General features: G+C 48.6%; 1 protein-coding gene and 1 non-coding gene across 5 annotated transcripts in view; one reads left to right on the plus strand and one right to left on the minus strand.

Moving 5' to 3' along the window:
* Positions 1-24,595, plus strand: part of LOC123761800 (uncharacterized) — a 653,931-nt gene that overhangs the window by 249,300 nt on the left and 380,036 nt on the right. For all 4 annotated transcript variants that reach the window (XM_069330457.1, XM_069330459.1, XM_069330458.1 and 1 more), the window contains 2 exons: positions 20,642-20,827; positions 20,944-21,006. In XM_069330457.1, the coding sequence (XP_069186558.1) occupies positions 20,642-20,827; positions 20,944-21,006 (249 nt within the window). The remainder of the gene's footprint in view (positions 1-20,641; positions 20,828-20,943; positions 21,007-24,595) is intronic.
* LOC123761883 (5S ribosomal RNA) lies at positions 15,977-16,095 on the minus strand. The gene has a single exon (XR_006773273.1). It is a non-coding gene; the product is annotated as a 5S ribosomal RNA (ribosomal RNA).

Raw genomic sequence — 24,595 nt, forward strand, 5'->3', positions numbered from 1 at the left:
GCAACCAAGAGGCCTGGTCGATCAGACCAGCAACCAAGAGGCCTGGTCGATCAGACCAGCAACCAGGAGGCCTGGTCGATCAGACCAGCAACCAGGAGGCCTGGTCGATCAGACCAGCAACCAGGAGGCCTGGTCGATCAGACCAGCAACCAAGAGGCCTGGTCGATCAGACCAGCAACCAAGAGGCCTGGTCGATCAGACCAGCAACCAGGAGGCCTGGTCGATCAGACCAGCAACCAGGAGGCCTGGTCGATCAGACCAGCAACCAGGAGGCCTGGTCGATCAGACCAGCAACCAGGAGGCCTGGTCGATCAGACCAGCAACCAGGGGGCCTGGTCAGAGACTGGGCCAGGGGAGACATATAACCTTGATATCAACAACAAGTAGTCAACAGCTGCCTGCACACCTCCATGTCTGATGTTGCTGTGTGTGTGTGTGTAGTTTCTCTATTTATGATTCATTGTTTCTGGACCCTGATGATCATCCAGCCTTGGTTTGTTTGGCTTCACAGCTTCCACTATTGTTGCAGGATCCTACATTCAACAATAGTGGAATGGTTCCTTGAGGAACCTGGCCATCATTTATACTTTGTCCAGTGAGGGCCATGTGCTTGTGTAGGTTGTAGATCCAAGATTTAGTGTTAGCTTCATGTGAATGTGTTTACAAGCCTCACTTGTTGTCTGGACTTTGGTTTTTGTGTATCTCAAGATGCATGAGCTTAGGACTGCCCTTCCCTAGATGTTTGTTTGATTTCACCCCCCCCCCCTCCCTTGCTCTGACAGGGTGACTTATCTGGTAGGTTTGAGAGTTCGCCCAATAGAAGCCGGCCTATTGTGCAATGTGCCTCAACCTGAGTAATGCAAGATTTTTACTTCTCTGCCAGGTTCTGAGGTTGGGGGCTTTTAAGGATTATTGATAAAGAGGTGCACTAGGGTTCACGTGCTTGTACATATTGCACGTTACTGATGCCTTCTTAGTCGTGTTTATCCTAACGGCTACATTTCGTGTCAGTTCTTTTGGCGGGCATTCCTAGTTCCTGGGTGTTCTGCTTGGGCATTACCTTGAGGCCCTGGCAAGCCTCACAGGTCTTTAATGTGACTGAGCATGGCTCGACCTGCTAAGTCTGTACTCGCTACTTATGAGTTTGAGGGATGTCTGTCAGTCTCACTGTCTTCCCTGCTGTCTGCAATGTTTGGGTTTGCTTGTCTTTTAATTTTAGCTTAAGCCTCCATCTTTTGTTTTCAGTGATGAGGCTTCACAAGTGGAACCTGCCCATTTTGGTTTTTGCAACTTGGTGCTTTATTTTCCTTTACCTGAAGTTGGCCCCCCTTTTGTTTTGAGATTTGGATTTTGAGCAGTTGGTATTTGTACTGTTGCTGTGTTCATAATTCCTTCTCTTTCCCCCTGTTAATCTGCATGGTTCAACAGACCCCTTGTGCCCATGCCCACTTGCTCTAGGCTCCAAGGACAATTATGGGTTTTTGAGTCAAGGCTGCATTTAGTTGTAGCCTTCTCCGAGGATTGCCCCTTTTTCATCAACCCTGTGAATCCGTAGCCATCTATTTCTTTGGTGGTGTATTTGGATCAGATCATTTTAGACTTTCGTGATACCTTTCTTTCGGTTCAGGCATCAGGTGTAGAAATCGTATCTGCTTCGAGGTGCTCATTTTATCCTCGGGGGTTCCCCAGGGGTCCTCGGACTGGGGAAAAGCCCGAGGTGGGTTTCTGGTGCATTTCAACCTTTTCTACTCTTTGTTTCCCTCTGCAGGTTCTTTAACACTTTCGCGAAACGGCGTATGAAAAAAAAACTTTCCCCAAGTGAAATTAGCATTTCGGGCGATCGAGTGGCAACATTTAAAAGTGTATACTCTTGTCACTGTCCTGAGGTTAATTTTCGATGTACATATTTCATTTTTGTACCAATATGTTCGCAATAGAATGTTCTAGAAGAACATAAGTATAAAATGTCACCAAAACATAAGTTAGATCAGCACCAAATAAAAAAACTATGTCGATCACTAGCCGTGAGCGCCAGACAGCAACGAAATGTTTCTACTATCTTCAGGGTTGTCAACTCCACACTTGCCCTACAGGGTTAATTTTGGTATCACTGAAATCACAATAAAATTCTCTACATGGACATATGCATATAAATATAGAATCAATGTCGCAACCCACCCACAAGAGTGTGGGAAGTGGCCAAAGTGTTACCCGTGGCGGCATATCAGCGAAACCCGCATTGAAAAGTGTATATTCAATTCACTGTCCTGACATTATTTTTCGATGTACGTATTTCATTTTTGTACCAATGTGTTCGCAATAGAATGTTCTAGAAGAAAATAAGTATAAAACATCACATAAGGATGCGTTCGACCGGCAACAAATATAAAAACTACATCGATTATACTCGTCGTGTCAATAATACAATTGTTTTACCACGATGATTCACTGCCATGCCGTTCTCCCAAATAAGCCCTTCGGCTATTAGAGAAAACGTAAATTTCATGGCGAACATTTGTAAACTATACCCAAGTAGATCGGATAGAAATTGGAATTTATACAAATATTTTTTCTCGAGACGCCCGCCAGTGTCACCCATGCGGAAACAGGACAAAACTTAGTGATGCGCTCGTGCGCCACCGCGGGGCGAAAGTGTTAAGTTTGGGTAGGAATATTCCTTATCCTAAATCAATTTTCAAGCTTAATTCCTCAGCTGCTTCTCTCTGGGTTCACTTACATGTACTATTTCTGGGGAAAGCCCCTTCGGCTCCCCAGAGCTATCCATGCTGATATGATTATCCCTAACTTTGGCATCAGTCGATGTGGGTGGAGTTCTAAGCTTACCGGGGACCACAAGCCAGAACCTGGCCCTCTTAGAGAGGCATGAGGAGCGATGGCCTATAGAAATGCATATGTGATTGTGGAGCATTCTATATCAGCCATCGACTGGGACAGGCACCCAGAAAGGTAAGCGCCCCAAAACAAACTCCTATTCTGACAGACTCAAAGAACACAAGAGAAGTGTTAAGTCTGCAGACACTAACAGTGCTCTCTTTTGTCACGTGAGGGATTCCAAACATCCTATTGATTGGTCTTCCTCCAAAATAATCTTTCCTGCCTCTACTCTACACAGACGCCGTCTTGTTGAATCAGCTCTAATACACAATGTACCCAACATGACTTGAGCCCTGACTTTGTTGCTGTGGACTCTTCCCTTTCACAATATATACTTAAATGCTCTAATCTTTCTAACAAACATGACCTAACATAAGCTTACCCTTCCATTTATCTTTCTTTTTCTTTCCTTTTCTTTCTCTCTTCTCTCTTTTCTGTTCATTGTTTTCTTTGAGTTCCCTTACTATCCTCTTATTATTCCTATTACTATCTCATCATTCGGTGGTTAAGAGGAGCTGCCTCGTATGGGCCAATTGGCCCTTTGCAGTTCTTATTCCTACTACTATCTCCTCTACTACACTTTGCTCCTCACCTCTCTCTAGCCAATTTATTGCCTGCATCTACTTCTTCATCACAATCGACTTGAGAATGGTCCAGGATGGACCGAAATGTCGTCGTCCCTTCACTTTCTAATGTGCGGTCTGGTCAACAAACCCCTATTCTGGTTATAACGACAAAATAGACAAACGACTGGACAGAACTCCCCAAATGAAAACGAGCAAACAAGCATGACATCACACGAGCCTTGCGACATGTCTGTGCAGCTTCCCCCTCCCTGGGAGGGGGAAGTGGGAGGAAGTGGGAAGTGGGAAGTGGGAGACCTCGCGCCAGCAATCCACACCTCAGTTCTTCGGCTGATGTGAGGCATCATGGTCGTGTGGCTCCAGCTCGAGACTCTTGTATTGTGCTCTGCCTTGGTTTAGTACTGCTCTTATGGTGGTGTGCGAGCTGGGAGTAATATTCCTTGGTACTCGAGCTGCATGCACTTAGGGGTTCCCTTAATCCTTAAGATGCGCAACACATCATATGATGGGTTGAGTGACTTGCTATAAAATGCGCATTACATCATATGATGTATTGAAGTACTACGCAAGATTTAAACTGCCTGCGGATACACGGGGTTCACCACACCTTCATCAGGGCTCTTGTAAACAGACGCCTTTTTTTTTTAATTGTGGGCCAAATTCCCGGGAGTGAGGGGCCTCAGTATTGAGTGAGCCACCAAGCCTGACGCACTCAGCATGAGCTCACAGCACTGCTGTTCAGCTTGTGACCACAGTATCGCCTAAAAATGCCATAATATACATGTTCATGCTATTATTTAGCGATGATATTATTTTTTTTTTTTTTTTTTTGAGATATATACAAGAGTTGTTACATTCTTGTACAGCCACTAGTACGCATAGCGTTTCGGGCAGGTCCCTGGAATACGATCCCCTGCCGCGAAGAATCGTTTTTTCATCCAAGTACACATTTTACTGTTGCGTTAAACAGAGGCTACAGTTAAGGAATTGTGCCCAGTAAATCCTCCCCGGCCAGGATACGAACCCATGACATAGCGCTCGCGGAACGCCAGGCGAGTGTCTTACCACTACACCACGGAGACTTATTACAGAAGACCCCTGACTGATAAAAATGACCAGGATTCTGATAATAGCAGGATTGTTGTTATAATTAGCGCTGTAGTGGGAGGAGTAATCTTGGTGGGGAGGGAGGTAGCGTGGTCTGCTGGCTCTGTGTAACCATCTTTTACTGTCTGGACACACTATACAGTGGTACCTCGGAATGCGATTGTCCCTGTATGCGAGGTTTTCGGAAGGCGAGCAGTATTTACTCCAAAAATTTGTCTCAGAAGGCGAGGGTTACTTCGGGACGCGAGTTTGTTGATACGCGTACAGGCCGACCTAGCGCGTGGTGGTTCGGCGATCGTCGCCCCTCCGCCCCGCCGCCCCTCAGTTTACCATTGTCTCGCGCTCAGTGACTACCCCCACATCAATTCTTCTCGCGGATTTTCAGTGTTTTGTTTGATTTTTGGTGATTTGTCTATACAATTTGTTATTATATATCTCACCATGGGTCCCAAGAAAGCCAGTGGTAAGGATAAAGGCCAGAAAGCTCATGTGAGGATGACAATAGAGGAGAAACAAGAGATCATTCGGAAGCATGAGAATGGTACACGTGTTGTTGAACTTTGTAGGCAGTACAACAAAGCCACATCAACAATATGCACTATACTTAAGAAGAAAAATAAGATTATGGGTGCTAAAGTGGCAAAAGGAGTAAGAACATTAACGGCACAAAGACCACAAATACTTGAAGAAGTGGAAAAGTTGTTATTAATTTGGATACACGACAAGGAGTTGAGGGGTGATAGTGTTTCGGAGGCCATTATTTGTGAGAAAGCCAGGGTGTTGCACGAAGACATTGGCGTATGTGTGTGTGAGTACACATGTACATGTACATGTGTACACTGTGTGTGTGCACATGTGTACACTGTGTGTGTAATTACCTAAGTGTAATTACCTAAGTGTAGTTACAGGATGAGAGCTACGCTCGTGGTGTCCCGTCTTCCCAGCACTCTTTGTCATATAACGCTTTGAAACTACTGACGGTCTTGGCCTCCACCACCTTCTCACTTAACTTGTTCCAACCGTCTACCACTCTATTTGCGAAGGTGAATTTTCTTATATTTCTTCGGCATCTGTGTTTAGCTAGTTTAAATCTATGGCCTCTTGTTCTTGAAGTTCCAGGTCTCAGGAAGTCTTCCCTGTCGATTTTATCAATTCCTGTTACTATTTTGTACGTAGTGATCATATCACCTCTTTTTCTTCTGTCTTCTAGTTTTGGCATATTTAATGCTTCTAACCTCTCCTCGTAGCTCTTGCCCTTCAGTTCTGGGAGCCACTTAGTAGCATGTCTTTGCACCTTTTCCAGTTTGTTGATGTGCTTCTTAAGATATGGGCACCACACAACAGCTGCATATTCTAGCTTTGGCCTAACAAAAGTCATGAACAACTTCTTTAGTATATCGCCATCCATGTATTTAAATGCAATTCTGAAGTTAGAAAGCATTGCATAGGCTCCTTGCACAATATTCTTAATGTGGTCCTCAGGTGATAGTTTTCTATCTAGAACCACTCCTAGATCTCTTTCTTTATCAGAATTCTTTAAAGATTTCTCACATAATATATAGGTTGTGTGAGGTCTATGTTCTCCTATTCCACATTCCATAACATGACATTTATTAACATTAAATTCCATTTGCCAAGTGGTGCTCCATATACTTATTTTGTCCAGGTCTTCTTGAAGGGCATGACAATCATCTAAATTTCTTATCCTTCCTATTATCTTAGCATCATCAGCAAACATGTTCATATAATTCTGTATACCAACTGGTAGATCATTTATGTACACAATAAACATCACTGGTGCAAGAACTGAACCCTGTGGTACTCCACTTGTGACATTTCTCCATTCCGATACATTGCCTCTGATTACTGCCCTCATTTTTCTATCAGTCAGAAAATTTTTCATCCATGATAGAAGCTTACCTGTCACCCCTCCAATATTTTCCAGTTTCCAGAACAACCTCTTATGTGGAACTCTGTCGAAAGCCTTTTTTAGGTCCAGATAGATGCAGTCAACCCAGCCATCTCTTTCCTGTAATATCTCTGTGGCCCGATCATAGAAACTGAGTAAATTCGATACACAGGATCTTCCTGATCGAAAACCATACTGTCTGTCTGATATTATATCATTTCTCTCCAGGTGTTCTACCCATTTAGTTTTGATTAGCTTTTCCAATACTTTCACTATTACACTTGTCAATGATACAGGTCTATAATTGAGGGGGTCTTCCCTGCTGCCACTTTTGTAGATTGGAACTATGTTAGCCTGTTTCCACACGTCTGCTACGATTCCTGTACACAGGGATGCCTGAAAGATCAGGTGAAGTGGAATGCTGAGCTCAGATGCACATTCTCTCAGAACCCATGGTGAAACGCCATCTGGGCCAGCTGCTTTGTTCCTCCCGAGCTCCTTTAGCATATTTTCCACTTCATCTCTAGACACCTCTATCCGCTCTATGTTGTTCTCTGGAATTCTTATTGTGTCTGGTTCTCTGAAGATTTCATTTTGTACAAACACACTTTGGAACTTTTCATTTAATGTTTCACACATTTCCTTTTCATTTTCCGTGAATCTGTTTCCCATTTCCAACCTCTGGATATTATCCTTTACCTGCAATTTGTTGTTTATGAATTTGTAGAATAGGCCCGGTTCTGTTTTACATTTATCTGCTATCCCTTTTTCAAAATTTCTTTCTGCCTCTCTCCTTACTGCTGTATAATTGTTTCTCGCATCTTTGTATCGCTGGTATGTTTGGGGGTTTGGCCTCTTCCTATACTGATTCCATTTTTGTGTCTTTTGGTCTCTTGCCCTCTCACAATTTCTGTCGAACCAATCCTGTTTTTTGGTCCTGCATCTCTGTTTTGGTATAAATTTTTTTGTGCCTTTATCATATATTTCACAAAACTTGCCATACATCTCATTCACTTCCTTGCCTAGCATCAAGTCTGTCCAATTATACTCACTAAAAAAATTTCTAAGGTCACCATAATGTGCACATGTGTATGTGCATACTCACGTGTGTGTAACATACCTTGTGTGTGCGTGTATTTATATATGTATGAGTATATGTATATGTATGTGTATGTGTATACAGTATACATAATATATGTGTGTGTATACTTTTTCTTTCGGAAGGCGCTCTGTTCCCTTCTCTGTTGACGGGGCACTGGGGGAGCAGCTAGCTCTATTGACTCTCACCTACTCACCTAATTGTGCTTGCGGGGGTTGAGCTCTGGCTCTTTGGTCCCGCTTCTCAACCGTCAATCAACAGGTGTACAGGTTCCTGAACCTATTGGGCTCTTATCATATCTACACTTGAAACTGTGTATGGAGTCAGCCTCCACCACATCACTGCCTAATGCATTCCACCTCTTAACTACTACCCTACCCAACAACATCGGTGTTCCTCAGGGCAGCATACTTGGCCCTCTCTTCTTTCTCATCTACATTAATGACCTTCCAAATGCCTCCGAATACCTCAAACCAATTCTAATTGCTGACGACACAACCTTCATTTACTCCAGTCCTGACACCCTTGCTCTAAATGCCACAGTAAATACTGAGCTAAATAAAGTCCATCTTTGGCTAACTGTCAACAAACTCACCCTTAACATTGACAAGCTTTCTATATTCTGTTTGACAATAAATCCTCTAATCAAATAAATCTCAGAATAAACAATACCCAAATTTGTAACAAAATAGATGGCAAATTCCTTGGCGTTCTCATTGACCATAAGCTGAATTTCCAGGGACACATTCTAAATATATCAAAAAAAGTTTCAAAAACTGTTGGAATTCTTTCTAAGATCAGATATTATGTACCCCACCCTGCCCTGGTGACTCTCTATTACTCCCTCATCTATCCATATCTCAACTATAGTATTTGTGCTTGGGGTTCTACTACCCAAAATCATTTACGTCCTCTAATTACTCAACACAAAGCTGCTATTAGGACAATATCCAACTCTGGCCCCAGACATCACTCGGTACCCCTACTCAAATCTTTGAATATGTTAGATATTAAGTCACTGCACATTCTCTCATGTGGTGTATACATGTATAAAATGCTGAACTGTAATGCCAATCCTGACCTCAAAAGCTTCATTGAAGGTTGTAACAGATCCCATGAGCACCACACCAGAAACAAATACAGTTTAGATATTCCAAGAGTACGACTTAATCAAACTAGAAATGCTCTACAAATCAAGGGACCCAGAATGTGGAATGACCTTCCCAATCATGTTAAAGACTGTACCTCTCTCAACCAGTTTAAGATAAAAACGAAGCACTACCTAATAAATTCCCTGTAACCTACCTTACCCCTCTATTGTCAACCCATGTCTGTTTTTTTAAAGAACGCTGTTTGTCGACCTAATTGTATTTGTACTGCTTTTTCAGCCATGTTCCCCCCTTTTTTATTTTTATTTTTATTTGTTCTCAACACATTTTGTTCTCAACACATTTTATTCTTTATACTCAATTAGTATTAAGTTTTAGGCATTTTTGTTTTTCCTGCCCGAAACGCTTTGCGTAATAGTGGCTTTAGGCATTGTATGTACTAGCTCTATCTATAAATCTATAAATTTTTGTAAAATCTCTTGCATGTATGTACCTTACCTGAATAAACATTTATTTATTATTATTTGTTATTTAAGCCAGTCAGGCAAGATTTACCCTCCCTGAATCCATGTTGGCAATTTGTCACGAAGTCCCTTCTCTCCAGATGTGTTACTAGGTTTTTTCTCTCGATCTTCTCCATCACCTTTATTAATTTATTTATTTATTTATTTATATATACAAGAAGGTACATTAGGATTGTGAGGATACATAGCATAGTAATTACATTCTTGTAAAGCCACTAGTATGCCACTAGCCACTCCTGTAAAGCCACTAGCACCTTGCATGGTATACAAGTCAAGGACACTGGCCTGTAGTTCAGTGCCTCTTGCCTGTTGCCCTCTTTGTATATTGGGACCACATTTGTCGTCTTCCATATTCTGGTAGGTCTTCCGTCTCCAGTGACCTACTATATACTATGGAGAGTGGCAAGCAAAGTGCCTCTGCACACTCTTTCAGTACCCATGGTGAGATCCCATCTGGACCAACAGTCTTTCTAACGTCCATATCCAGCAGGTGTCTCTTGACCTCCTCACTCATAATTTTGAACCCTTCCAAGGTCGCTTGGTTTACTTCCTTTCTCCTAGCACAGTGACCTCTTGTTCTATTGTGAAGTCCTCCTGGAACCTCTTGTTGAGTTCTTCACACACCTCTGTCATTCTCTGTATACCTGTCCTCGCCTGTTCGAAGTTTCAATATCTGTTCTTTCACTGTTGTTTTCCTCCTGATGTGACTATGGAGCAGCTTTGGCTCGGTCTTGGCATTGTTTGCTATATCATTTTCATAATTTTTCTCTGCTTCTCTTCTCACCCTAACATACTCATTCCTGGTTTTCTGGTATATTTCTCTGCTTTCTGGTGTTCTGTTATTCCGGAAGTTCTTCCACGCCCTTTTGTTCAGTCACTTTGCTTCCATACATGCCCTATTATACCATGGATTCTTCTGTTGCTTCTCTGATTTTTCCCTTTGGGACGGAATGAACCTGTTTACTGCCTCCTGACACTATTGGGTGACATAGTCCATCATATCTTGTACAGACTTATCTCTGAGGTTTGTGTCCCAAGGTGTTTCCCTCAGGAAACATCTCATCTCCTCATAGTTGCCCTTTCAGTATGCCAGCCTTTTGTTTCCTAGTTCTTTTTTGGGGTAGATAATTCCTAGCTCTACCAGGTACTCAAAGTTTAATACACTGTGGTCACTCATTCCCAAGGGTGCTTCCATCTTAACTTCCTTATATCCCACTCATTTAGGGTAAATATCAGATCGAACATGGCTGGTTCATCTTCTCCTCTCATTCTTGTTGGTTCCTTGATGTGCTGGCTTAGAAAGTGTCTTGTTGCCACGTCCAGCAGCTTAGCTCTCCATGTTTCTGGGCCTCCATGCGGATCTCTCTACTCTCAATCTATTTTACCGTGGTTGAAGTCTCCCATGATTAGCAGTCCAGATCCATTGCTGCTGGCAACAGAAGCTGCTCTCTTCACTCCCACTAACTGCTCCGCAGTTAGTGGGTGCTTTTGGTTGTCTTCCGGCCTCTGGTAGCGGCGGGGGACGGCTTCTCCCGCTTTGGGGGTTCAGGGCTGGCAGGGTGGGCTTCTTCCCCTGCGCTTTGTCATGTCATCGTAGTGGGTGCGTTGGATGTGGTCGATCCGCCCCATCCTTCTGGGGGTTCCCATCTGCTCTATGCAGACATGGGCCTGTCGAATCTGCGGTTCTTCTGGACTTCTTCAGTCTGCTTCCTGGATTCTATGCCCTCATCAGAGGACTGTTGTCTCTTGTCCAGATTATGTTGGGGCCGGGTGCCTGGATGGTGGCCCTTTACCTACAGGTCAATTCTTGGCACATTCCTCTCCAGTTTTCCGGGACTGGCACAGTTGGTGGTTGGGCTTCAAGCCTGTCGCTTTTGTTGCCTTTCCTATTTTGTAATTGGCACATGGTGTATTTACGCATCTTTACCGGATCTTGGTGCCCTGTCTGAGTCTGCTTGGGATTCGGTGTCTGGCCTACCTCGATGACTGGCTGGTATGGGCTCCCAGTCGATCCGCTTGTCTGCTCGCCAGGGGTGTGGTTCTTTCCAGATCGCCGGGTTTAGTTTCCTGGTGATCTGGAAGCCGTTCCATCTGTTTCTGTCCGGGGTTTGAACCTGGCTGGGTCTTGTTTAGGGCTTTTGGGCCACTCCTTGTCTTTCCCTCCAGAAGTGTTGCTGCGGCTGTGGTCCCAGTTTCGGCTGTTCTTGAGGGGGTCCAGGGTTGCTCAGCGGTTGCTCGAGCAGTTGTGCAGGAGTCTGAACTTCGACGTGCTGGTCTGCCCACGGGGTCGGGTTTGGCTTCGGCGTCTGTTTGGTTCCTTTGGAGATTTCCCTTCCGCCTCTCTTGCAATCGTTGGGTTCGTTCCTCCGGGGATCTTGTGTTGATGCTGCATCACGAGCTTCCTCTTTCAGGTTTTCGGGGTTCCGTGCCTTAGCACCTCCCCGAGCCTTCGCTCGATGTGTTCACGGACGGGTCATCTCTCGGCTGGGGCTTTGTGACCAGTACTCACCAGGTCGGCTGGGGATGGTGGGGTCTGTCCATCCGTCAGGCTCACAGCATGGTTCGGGAGTTCATGGCTGTCTGGTTTGCCCTTCGGAGGGTTTGGGTCACTCGGTGCTCTACCATTCAGCTCCATTCGGACTGTTCTCTGGCGGTTCTTTGCCGGTTCTTTGCCTAGCAAACGAGCCAGGCATCTGTTAACACATAGAGGCAGGGCTCCAGATGGCGCCATGGAACCGAACCCCGAAAAGCCCAAAGAGGAAGTCGACAATGGAGCAGCCGACACAAGGCCCCCAGGGTAATAACTCAGCGATCGCGAGCGCGGCAGAAGGGACAGCCCTTAAGGAACCAGAACAGATACCACAACCAAACCAGACCAAGCAGGTAAATGATCACAGCAAAGCTCAGACTTCCACACAGCTGCTCGAGCAACTGCCAAGTGACCCGAGACTTCCTCAGAAATTCCTCCTCAGTTGATGGAGGGCCTGCAGCTAGAGCAATGCCGCCAGAGGGAGTGACAAGGATGCTGTCCGGGAATCCCAGACAAGGCCCAGCCAAGTCCAAACCTGATATGGAACTAAATGGGCGTTCCTCCAGTTCACCAAGAATCCGAACCCTGCAAGCTGGGAAAGGACCAAGCCCCTGGCGAGTAGACATGCAGAGTGGCTGGGAGCCCAGACCAACCAGTCGTCAAGGTAGGCCAAAACCTGAACACCTAGAAGTGGCAGACAGGCCACCACGACTTGGGTAAGACGTGTGAAAACTCGAGGTGCCAGATTCAGCCCGAAAGGAAGGTAATGAAAACGGTAAGCTTGATGCCCCCACCACGAAACCTAACCAGTCCCTGAACCTCGAATGAATAGGGATGTGCCAATATACGTCCTGGAGGTCCAGAGACACCATCGAAGAACCCGGCTCCAAGAAAGCCCGTACCTGGAAGAGAGTGGTCATCCGAAAAGAGGGACAAGGAATCCAGGGGTTTAGATGGAACAAGTCCAGAATGAACCACAGATCCACACAGTTCTGATTTGGCACTGGAAACAGGCAGGAAACCGACCTGAGGGATGAGGTTTTGACCAAATCCAAGCGCACCCACTTCAGGATGACCCGACAAAGTGAAGGGGAGGATACCTGCCCCGCCAGCCCCGAATCCCCCGGAAGGGAAGTAGCGGCCCAACACCAACAAAGGCTGGAAGACACGACCCAAAACGCCTATGAATCATGAAACCAAGATGTGGACAAACAGAGCCAGCCGCCCCTCCTTCTGGACGACCCACGAAAAGGCTGATGTGTCGCCCCAGGAAGCCGACCTTCCTGGGGCGACCACTGTGCCAACCAGACGAAGAAGGCCTTGGAAGAAAGACCGGCTAAGAAGCTGGCACCTATGGCCCACCTCAAACTGCCGAAGCCAGAGTCCAGGCACGACCATCCCGAGAAGAGTGAAAATGCGGTGGGTTGGGGGGGTTGCAGTTTCAGGGCGGTGTGATGACGTGCTGCTAGTTTGCATGTCTTTCTTTGGGGAAGTTTCTCACATCTGTTCGGTCTCGGGTTGCAATATTTCTACCAGGAGGGGTCTGTTTTGAGGCGCCTTCCTTCCTGGATGCTCAACCCCGGTAGATGGCAAACATGAATACTTTCATACATGAGAGATTCCATAGGCCAATGCTCCCTTTGCCTCTCTGAGGTACCATGTTCTGGCTAGTGGTCCTTGGTAGGCATGATAACTCCATATGACTGAAGCCCTATACTAATATTAGCTAATATCAGTCTAATAGCGCCAGGAAGCCTCCAGGGCTCTACCCAAAAAATAGTGTTTAATGACATTCAATGCTGGTTTTCTGTGGGGAGCCCCTACGGCTCCCTGGAGCTTATCGGGCTAATGTATGTTATGTTAGACCGGGACATTAGCTATGGAGTTCAGACCTACCAGGGACCAGCGCCAGAACCTGGCCCCTTCAGAGAGGTTTCAGGGAGCAATGGCCCTGGAAAACCCCATATGGTTGGGGGTTTTCCAGGGCCAATCCCCTGCCATCGACCGGGGTTAGGCACCCAGAAAGGTAGGCGTAACAAAACAAACCCCACATGGTAAGAAACTACAACAAAAACCGAACAGAGAGGTAGAAAACTCCCTACAATCCCAAGGAAAACAATCAATTTACTGCCGCGCTGGTCGTCCGCGCAGCCCTCCCCTCCCCGGGAGGGGGAGGGGGGGCCCCGGACCTCACCACGCCGGCTGCCTTCAGTTCGCAAGCTAGTGTCAACCGGGATAGACGCTTCTCTGGCCTCAAATTCCTTGGCGGTGTTTGCCTCGTGTGGCGTTCTCTGCTGTCTTTGTGTGGTGTGTGGTGGCCAGGAGTACTTCATCAGTGCCGGGGCTGCATGCGCCTAGGGGCTTCCTTCCCTAGGCGCCCTGTGAGTACTGCCCCTGCGTGTCAGGGTTATCTTCTCTGGGGCGTTCGGGAACCGCTCCCGTAGAGGTTCTTGCTGCTCGGCATTTGCCTCGCCCTTGGGGCCAGCTGGGGCTTGGGGCCCTTGTTTGGCCTTGGGTAGGGAGTGGTATTGTGCTGGTTAGGGCGTCAAGGTGTTGCGCGGCCTGCCACCTAAGCGGCGACCGGTTTCTGTTGCTCTGGGGACGGTGTACTTTTGCGGGGTTTTTCTTTTGTTTTGTTTTTGTTTGCCTGTTGGAGGTTCTGCCTCGTGGGCCCATAGTTCCCCTGGTATTGTTTTGGTGGCCCTCTGCTTAGGCCCCCGTGCTTGTACACATCTCAGGGGTTTCAGTATTATCATTTACCCTTGTTTTGTTGGGGTTTCTTAACCGGTTAGCAACACCTTGCCCGGGCTTCCCGTAGTTGCTAACCTATGGGCCCTGAAAACCCCTGTCGGGGCTCGGGGACCCATGGATGCGTCTCCCGAGTTCCAGCCTGCCTTGTGCGGGTTTGAAGGTTGCAGTGTGCCCTTGTCTCAGGGTGAGAGTCACCTGTTTTGCCTTCGTCATGCTGCCTGTTGGGTCAATGACACCTTTGACCCGGAGTCTTGTGAGTCATGTTCTCTGCTTGTGCTCCAGTTTTACTCTGAGGATGTTCCTATTAGGGTACAGGCAGCATCAGCGTTGCATGTTAGGTTTAGGTTATTGCAACGTGCTAGGTTGGTTTCCCACCTGGATGCCCCGAGGCTGCCCCGTTTTGGCTTTAGGGACCCTGACCTGGGGGCGTTGGTCGCTATGGCTTTGGCTCCAGCCGCGTCCTCTGGTCCTTTCCCTGTGGTTCTTCCTGCACCTCCCCCCCTGTGTCCGGCTCCGAAACGTATGCGGGTTTCGACCTTGGCACAGGATTTAGTTGGTAGTGAGACTCGGGCTGCTTCGGGGGCTGCCCCATCCGGGTCGGGGACGGAGGCATTTGAGCCGGTTCCTCCTGCCGAGGCTTCTGGGTCCTACCAGCAGACACCCTTCTTACCTGCCTTTCCCTTGGACTCTACCTTTTCTTCAGGGGTAGAGGGTTTGGAGGACGGCTCTGCCCTGGGTCCCGACGCAGGGGATCCTGGGGCTGAGGAGGAGTCGACCTGGGGTCCTTGGGCCCCCTGTGACCCTGCTTGGGTGCTTTGCCTTCCCCGCGGGGCTTATTGTTGCAGGGGGAGGGGTTTTCTTACCCCCCTTCCCTGTATGAGTATGATTTAGGTTCGGTTCCGGGCGCCTTTGGGTACCTCGGCTCTGTCTTTCCAGGGGTTTGCTACTTCCCGTATCTGCGCGAAGGTGGCTCGGGAAGCTCTTGCTGCATACCTCTTGCGAGACCCGGGTTATGCCTCCCCAATGGATCCGTCCTTGTTTGAGTTAGGTTCTTCTTCCCGTTTTTGGGTGCATTTGGAAGTTCCGGAGTCTTCCTGGCTGGCAGACTGCCCTTTCTTTTCGTTCGGGGCTTGGCATGGGTTCTGTCGGACCCGCACGCTTGATTGGTGGGAAACTGCTACTTTTATGCAGGTTTACCTGGTTATCTTGAGGTTATCTTGAGATGATTTCAGGGTTTTTCTTTTTTTAGTGTCCTCGCGGCCTGGTCCTCGACCAGGCCTCCACCCCCAGGAAGCAGCCCGTGACAGCTGACTAACACCCAGGTACCTATTTTACTGCTAGGTAACAGGGGCATAGGGTGAAAGAAACTCTGCCCATTGTTTCTCGCCGGCGCCTGGGATCGAACCCAGGACCACAGGATCACAAGTCCAGCGTGCTGTCCGCTCGGCCGACCGGCTCCAAACATTATTGCCAACAGCATTTGGTGTTCCCAGGCGGTCACCCATCCAAGTACTAACCAAACCCAACGTTGCTTAACTTCGCTGATCGGACGAGAAGCGGTGTTTTCAACGTGGTATGGCCATTGGCATACCACGTATGTTGGCATGGCATACAAGTTTGAGCACCTTAATGCATGCTTATTCGCTCCCGTGCTTTCTCGGGATGTTGGCCTTTTCCAGCTTCACGTGCAGGTTCCTCAGCTTTCGGCTTCATTGGTTGCGGAGGAGTTGCGCTCCCGTGGGCATTTTGCTTTGGTCTTGCATTTCTTTTCCTTTCTCGAGCTCTCTTCTGCTTGGCTTGAGGAGGATTTGGGAGCGTTGAGTGAAGGGCCTTCGTCCGGGGCGCTCTATTCGGCAGCTAGGGCATCGGCTGCTCTGTTGAAGCTCTTTGCGCTCATCCTGAAGGAAGCTGTGTCTCTGTTTTTTTGCTTCTCGCCTCGCGTGCCGTCTGGCTGTGCTCGCCCTCTCTTTGGAATCCACTTGAGCCCTGGCTCTTAGGTTTTCATCTCTGTTTTGTCCGTTGCTGTGTGCAGAGACTGCGGTGTCTCAGTTTCTGCATGCGGCTTCGTCTAGTTGTCGTCCTATGGCAGACTTGTTGATTCTCCGGAGCGGTCGTTCTCGGCAGTTTCGGAGGGGTCGTGCCAGGGTTCCGGGCTCTGGTGGTCGAGGTGGGCCATTGGTGCCAGTTTCTGAGCCGTTGTTCCCTTCGGGGCCAGCGTCGTCTGGTCGGCACAGTGATCGCCCTGTTCGAAGGTTGGGTTCTCGTAAGGGGCGTCGGCCCTTTCGCGGTTTGCCCCATTGACGGGGCGATGCTGAGAGGCTCGCTCTGTTTGCCCACGCTTGGTCCCACGATTTGTGGGCCTTTTCGGTCGTGTCATCCGGCCTGCGGTGGCGTTGGGCGACTCGTCCTCCTTTGGGTGGTTCGGGGCTAACAGGGCAGGTTTCTTCTCCTGCGCTTTGTCAAGTCGTCTTGGAGTGGGTGCGCTTGGGCGTGGTCGAAACGACTACGTCCCTCAGGTGGGTTTCCCGCCTGTTTCCAGTGCCGAAACGGGACTGTGCGGATCTGAGGTTCATTCTGGACTTGTCCTGTCTGAACACCTGGATTCCTTGCCCGTCCTTTCGGATGACTACTCTGTCTCAGGTCCGGCTTCTGTTGGAGCCGGGTGCCTGGATGGTGTCCCTGGACCTCAAGGACCCGTATTGGCACGTTCCTATTCATCCAGGGTTCAGGGACTGGTTAGGTTTCGTGGTGGGGCATCACGCTTACTGTTTTCGATGCCTACCTTTTGGCTTGAATCTGGCACCTCACGTTTTCACGCGTCTGACCCGGGTTGTGGTGACCCGTCTGCATCTTCTAGGGATTCGGGTTTTGGCCTACCTCGACGACTGGCTGGTGTGGGCTCCCAATCGGTCAGCTTGTCTGCTCGCCAGGGATATGGTTCTTTCCCAGCTCGCCAGGTTCGGGTTCCTGGTGAACTGGAGGAAGTTCCATCTGGTTTCGTCCCAGGTTCGGACCTGGCTGGGTCTTGTTTGGGATTCTCGGACCGCTTCCTTGTCTCTCCCTCCAGAGGCGTTGTGGCGGCTGCGGGACCACTGTCAGCTGTTTCTGAGGGGGTCCCGGGTCACTCGGTGGTTGCTCAAGCGGTTGTGCGGGAGTCTGAACTTCGCCGTGCTAGTCTACCCGCCGTGTCGGGTTTGGCTTCGGCGTCGGTTTTGGTTCCTTCGGGGACGTCCTTTCCGCCTCTCTCGCGATCGTTTGGTTCGTCCTCCGTTGGTCTTATGTCGGTTGCTGCATCACCAGCTTCCTCTTCGGGCTTTTCGGGGTTCAGTGCCTTGGCGCCTTCCTGAGCCCTCGCTTGATGTGTTCACGGACACATCGTGTCTCGGCTGGGGCTTTGTGACCAGTACTCACCAGGCAGGCCAGGGACGGTGGGGTCCGTCCTTCCATCGGGCTCACAGCATGGTTCGGGAGTTTGCGGCTGTCTGGTTCGCGCTTCGGAGGATTCGGGTCGCTCGGGGATCAACCATTCGCCTCCATTCGGACTGTTCACCAGTGGTTCATTGCCTGAACCGCGGGGGTTCTCTTCGGTCCTTGGCTCTTTGGGGTGGGTCCCTTCGAGTGGTTCGTCTGGTGGATTCTTGAGGTTTGGCTCTTTGTGCGGTTCACGTCCGGGGAGTGTCCAACGTTCTGGCGGACGGTCTGTCTTGCTTCCTTCCCCTGTCCACAGAGTGGACGGTCAACGATGACTCGTTTCGTTGGATCTGCCAGATGTACGGTCTCCCAGATGTGGACCTCTTCGCGTCGGCGTGGTCTCGGCATCTCCCAATATATGTGACGCCCTTCCCCGACTGTGAAGCGTTCACGGTGGATGCCTTTCGGCAGGACTGGTCGAGGTGGGGTTACCTGCACCTCTTTCCTCCGGTCCAGCTGTTGCTTCGGGTTCTGGTTCGGTTGGAGACATTCCCAGGGAGAGTAGTCCTCATGGCCCCTTGGTGGCCGGCCCAGCCTTGGTTTCCGGTGCTTTGGCTCGGTGCCCGAACCCGGGACGTTTCCTGCGCCTCCGCCTCTTTCAGCAGGTCGGTCCGATCCGGTACGGGGCTGGTTCGACCTTCTCCTCTGCTCTTCGCGTCTGGTCTTTTTGACGCGGGTGTATCACCATTTCTATGGTGATCAGGTGGCTTCTTTGATGGTATCCCACCTGAAAGCTTCGTCTCGGCGACAGTATGAAGTTTCCTGGTGTTCTTTTCGCCATTTTCTGGCTCTTCGTGGGTTGTCTTTTCTTTCAGATCGGGTTGTTTTGAACTTTCTTTCTTGGCTTTTTCAGGACCGTCATTTGATGCCTAATACTGTCGCCTCGTATCATGCGGCACTGGTGGAGCCGCTCAAGCTAGCTTTCGGGGTGGACGTCACATCCGCCCCATTTCGTAAGCTTTCCCGTGCTATGTTTCACCTCTAGCCTGCTCATGCGCCTCCTGAGCCGTCCTGGTCCTTGGACAGGGTGCTCTCCTATCTTTCCTCTCCTCGGTTTGTGGTGGCCCCTTCGGTTCCTGATTGTTTTTCCAAGGCTTTGTTTTTGTTGGCACTGGCCTCTGGGGGCCGGGTAGGGGAGCTTCATGCTCTCCTCCGGCGCAGGGGTTTCTGCTCTTTTGGTCCTGGGGGTACGTTTGTCCGTTTGCAGCCTTCTCCATCTTTTCTGGCGAAGAACGAGACGGCTGCTTTCCGGAGGGGTCCGTGGGTCATTGATGCTTGGTTGGTTCGGCCGGGGGTGCATCATGTGTTGTGTCCAGTTGCAGCTCTTCGCCGTTACCTGCGCGCTTCAGCCGGGGTGGCTGGGGATGCGCTTTGGGTTGATCCGGTTTCCCTCGTTCCCTGTTCCAGGGCTCGGGTCTCTCAGGTTGGCCGGGTTGGTCTCTCAATAACGGGCGGCCAGGACAGGGTCCTGGCCGCCCGTTATTTGGTGAACATCCCTGCTCCTCGGCGTTCTTGTGTTGCTTTGGGTCGCAGGTTGCAGCCAGTTGTCTCGACTTCGCGTTGAGGAGTTTGTGGCCGCCGCCTCCCGGGTAAGTCCCCTCTTTTCCTTCTCTTTGGGTATGTAGCTCCAGGGAGCCGTAGGGGCTCCCCACAGAAAACCAGCGTTGAATGTAATGAAACGCCATTTTCTGGGTGAGCCCCAGAGGCTCCCTGGCTACCCTCCCTCCCATCCGGTCGGCAGGTTTTTTCGCGTTGGTTGAAGCCTAGTTTTCGAACTGAAGGCAGCCGGCGTGGTGAGGTCCGGAGCCCCCCCTCCCCCTCCCGGGGAGGGGAGGGCTGCACGGACGACCGGCGCGGCAGTAAATTGATTGTTTGATTGTTTTCCTTGGGATTGTAGGGAGTTTTCTACCTCTCTGTTCGGTTTTTGATGTAGTTTCTTACCATGTGGGGTTTGTTTCGTTACGCCTACCTTTCTGGGTGCCTAACCCCGGTCGATGGCAGATAAGGAAAACCCCCAACCATATGGGGTTTTCCCAGGGCCATTGCTCCCTGAAGCCTCTCTGAAGGGGCCAGGTTCTGGTGCTGGTCCCTAGTAGGTCTGAACTCCATAGCTAATGTCCCGGTCTAACATAACATACATTAGCCCGATAAGCTCCAGGGAGCCTCCGGGGCTCACTCAGAAAATGGCGTTTCATTACATTCAACGCTGATTTTTTCTCATATATCTTTGTCTGAAAACAGAGCTTGAGGGATTTGGAGGTCTAACATTTAACAAGATCTTTGTGACTCATTACCTGCTCATTGTTCTTGGTTCCCCAATGGGCTTATTATGCTCTTGATTGGGTTTCACGTTCTGGGTTCAATGTCACAAATTTAATGATTTGCTCTCTTCTTCCCTGCTATGTCCCAGTTTCCATATTCTCTGTGGTGAGTTAGCTACAGTGAGCCACCATTCAGCCCCTCCAGAAAACCTTTGGTGTTGTGATTGATAATTTGTCATTCAGTTCAAGTGTACTTACTGTTTTTACAGAATTAAAATGTATACTCTAGCTGTACTCATTTTGTCAGTGAATATGACAACTAATGTACAGTATTTCTATAATAGGACAGTTTGTCAAGCGAGACATATTTCGATCTATAAAATTATCTTTCTCTTTTATAGTGAAGAAAAGTAAGCGTCAAACGTTCCTGTCGCCTGAAAATTCCATAATTGAAGAAAATTTGTTTAAAATTAGCCCCAGCCATATGCGGGAAGTGGGCTGCATGCCACTGAAGCTTGATGATCTTGACATTGACTTACAATCTGAGATTCATCAACACCAAGACAATCAAGATCTTATTGTCCCAGGTTATTCTAAATTCTTAGAATGTTGCTATGAATTATTGATATTCTTTTGAAGAATTTATAAACAACAAAGTATGATATTTGACTTCTTAATAATTTGATTGAATTTTACTCCCCAGATAAACCTGGAGTCTACCTGTATGGCCACAGAATGATGAAGAAAAGGATTGTTCGCGTCATGGGTATTAATTAATTTGATCAGTTTGTTCTTTTTGTGTTGTTACTTATTATAAGTTTAGTAAAATAAATAAGAGGTAATCATTTTATTTAACATAAAATGCAATACTAAAAACTTGGATATTAGAGTAAAACAACAATCACAAGTGTCGCAACACACTTATGGGGAAATTGGGAAAGGATTTTCAGTGGCTAAATTATAATTTTAAATAAATCTTTGCTCATAGTAATTTGAATTTTTCAAATTATGCTAAATAACAAACGTAAGAATGTTTTCTGAATGCATGTTAGCGTTGCTAGGACAATGATCAGCATATTTTTATGGGATCTTCTGTGATCCAGATTAATTCTGCAGATGTCTTAGTAATGTCCTATTGTCTAACTTAGACAATGTCGATTCTTGAAGGTAATATACTAGATCTGAGCATTGAGCATTCAGTATTGCTTAATGATACCAGCACAGATTGGTGAGGGAATCTCCATTTGGTAGACTGTACAGCATTTCTGGAGGGGCCAAAGGGTTGCCAAGGAGCAGGAGATTGTTACCATCACCCCTCACTAAAGGACACATCCAGAAAGGAAGCAAAGCAAAGCAGACAACTGCAAGGGTCATGGAACTGAAATGAGAAATGACTCTGCAAATGATTCACTCAGTAGTTAGAAGAGTCCCCCCCCCCCCTTAGTTACAGCTGGTCACCACCGCAGGTGGCACCTCCAGGACTTCCCAACTCCCATGACAGCAGGCCTCAGTCCTCTCACTGTTATCCCTGAGTGGGGACTGCTCCTTGAGTCACTGGCTTTGGCGAGTCCCAGTTTTTTCCAAGATAAGTGTAGGGTGTTCTTGGGAATCTTTCCTGTGAGGGCTATTTCTTTGTTTATTGTTTCAAAGTTTAGTATTTGCTTTACAAATGCATTACTTACTTGCTTCACTTGTTGTGAAGTAAGCAAGTTGTGATTTTTGTTCACCCTCGAACTGCATGTGTATAAGACAGCCTTTTCTAGGTGTTCGTTTGGCATTGCCTCTGCTCCGACAAGAGCGACAGTGTAGGGTGTCTCACCCTGGGTAGTGTCAGGGGTTTTACATTCCTCTGTGAGGCCCAGTGGTTGGGGGCATTTGGGCTTCCTTGTTGTGGGGGTGAGCTAGGGATTTTCATGCTTGTGTATATAATTATGGCACACTGCTGGTACCCATCTCAGCTGTGTTTATCCTATAAGCTGCATTCTGTCAGTTCTTTTGGCTAGTATACCTAGTGTCCGAGTATCCTGCTCCATCCTTACCTTCAGCCTTGGCAAAACTCGCAGGTCTTTGGTGTTACTCAGGAGTCAGATGTTCAGTGTTATGGAGACAAGTGACCTCCAAAACTTAGAATAACATGGATTTAGAGTGGAAACATTGTGCCTCTCAAGGTCAGTGTGGGGTCTCAGAGCTGGTCATCTTCTTGAGGCTTGTTACACTGGCACATAAACTATGAGGAGCTACTTTATATACATCACAATGAAAATGTAATAAAATTTTGATTGTTATTAGCATTTTCTGTGGGGAGCCCCTACGGCTCCCATGGAGCTTATCGGGGTAATGTATGTTATATTACTGGGACATTAACTAAGGAATTCAGATCTACCAGGGACCAGCACCAGAACCTGGCTTCTTCAGAGAGGTTTCAGGGAGCAATGGCCCTGAAAAACCCCCTTGTGGCTGGAGTTTTCCTTATCTGCCATCGACCGAGCTTAGGCCGATCGGCCGAGCAGACAGCATGCTGGTCTTGTGATCCTGTGGTCAGGGGTTCGATCCCGGGCGCCGGCGAGAAACAATGGGCAGAGTTTCTTTCACCCTATGCCCCTGTTACCTAGCAGTAAAACATGTACCTGGGAGTTAGTCAGCTGTCACGGGCTGCTTCCTGAGGGTGGAGGCCTGGTCGAGGACCGGGCCGCGGGGACACTAAAGCCCCGAAATCATCTCAAGATAACCTCAAGGCACCCAGAAAGGTAGGCATAATAAAACAAACCCCACATGGTAAAAATCTAAAACAAAAAACAAACAGAGATAGAAACTCCGTACAATCCAAAGGAAAACAAGCAAACATCACACTTTACTGCCGCGCCGGTCATCTGTGCAGCCCTCCCTGCCCTGAGAGGGGGAGGGGGGAGTCCTGGACCTCACCGCGCCGGCTGTCCTAGTATCAGTTCGTAAGCTAATGTCAACCATTATAGACGCTTCTCTGGCCTCAGTTTCCTAGGCGGTGTTTGCCTTGTGTGGCGTTCACTGCCGTGTGTTGTGTTGTGCAGTGACCAGGTGTTCCTCATCAGTACCGGGGCTGCATGAGCTTAGGGGCTTCCTTCCCTAAGCACCCTTGTGAGTACTGCCCCTGCATGACAGGGTTACCTTCCCTGGGGTGTTCGGGAACCATACCCGTAGAGTTTCTTGCTGCTCGGCATTTGCCTCGCCCTTGGGGCCAGCTGGGGCTTGAGGCCCTTGTTTGGCCCTGGGTAGGGACTGGTATTGTGCTGGTTAGGGCGTCAAGGTGTTGCACAACCTGCCACCTAAGTGGCGACCAGTTCCTGTTGCCTCTGGGGATGGTGTACTTTTGCGAGGTTTTTCTTTTGTTTTTATTTTCATTTGCCTGGTGGGGGTCTGCCTAGTGTGGCTATAGTTCCACTGGTAGTGTTTGGTGGCCCTCTGCTAGGCCCAAGTGATTGTACACGTCACAGGGGTTTTCAGTGTTGTCCTCTACCCCCCTTGTTAGTTTTGGGTTTTAACCAGTTAGCAACACCTTCCCCGGGCTTCCCGTAGTTGTTACCCCTACAGGCCCTGGAAACCCCTGTTGGGGCTCGGTGGACCATTGAATGTGTCTTCCGGGTTCCATCCCATCTTGTACGGGATCGTTGGTTGCTGTGCCCTTGTCTCCGGGTGACTGTCACCACTTTTACCTCCGTCATGTTGCTTGTTGGGTCACTGACACTTTGACCCGGAGTCTTGCGAAAGATATTCTCTGCTTGTTCTCCAGTACTCTTCTGATGTTATTACTGTTCAGAGTACAGGTGACATCCGTGTTGCAAGCTATGTTAGGTTGCTGCAACATGCTAGATTAGTTTCCCACTTGGATGCCCTGGGGCCATCCCATTTTGGTTAGGTGCTGTTCACCCCTTTCCCTCCCTGTTCCCAGCTCCGGACCATCTGCGGGTTTCGGGGTCGGGGCAGGGTTTAGTTGGGGCCGAGACTCGGGCGGTTTCGGGGGCTGCCCCATTCGGGTTGGGGACTGAGGTTTTCGAGCCTGTTCCTCCTGCCAAGGCTTCTGGATCTTACCAGTGGCCCTTTCTTGCTGCCTTTCCCGTGGACTCTTCCTTTTCTTTAAAGGCGGAGGGCTTGGAGGACAGCTCTGCCCCGAGGCCTCTGTTGCTGGTTCTCTTGGCTGTGGGGGATGCCTGCTAGCAGTTCTAGGGCTGTTTGCCCCTGCCTGGGTTTTCTGCTTCTGGGCGGAGTTTTTCGCCCATCCAGTCTGCTTGCTTCCCACTTTTGCTGGCGTGTTTTCGTATCTTTTGCGTCAGTCACAGCCCCCTTGTTCTGGTGGCCATTTTCTTCTGCCGGTTTCCCGG

This window comes from Procambarus clarkii, chromosome 24 (genome assembly GCF_040958095.1).
Source record: "Procambarus clarkii isolate CNS0578487 chromosome 24, FALCON_Pclarkii_2.0, whole genome shotgun sequence".
In the NCBI taxonomy this organism is placed as follows: Eukaryota; Metazoa; Arthropoda; class Malacostraca; order Decapoda; family Cambaridae; genus Procambarus; species Procambarus clarkii.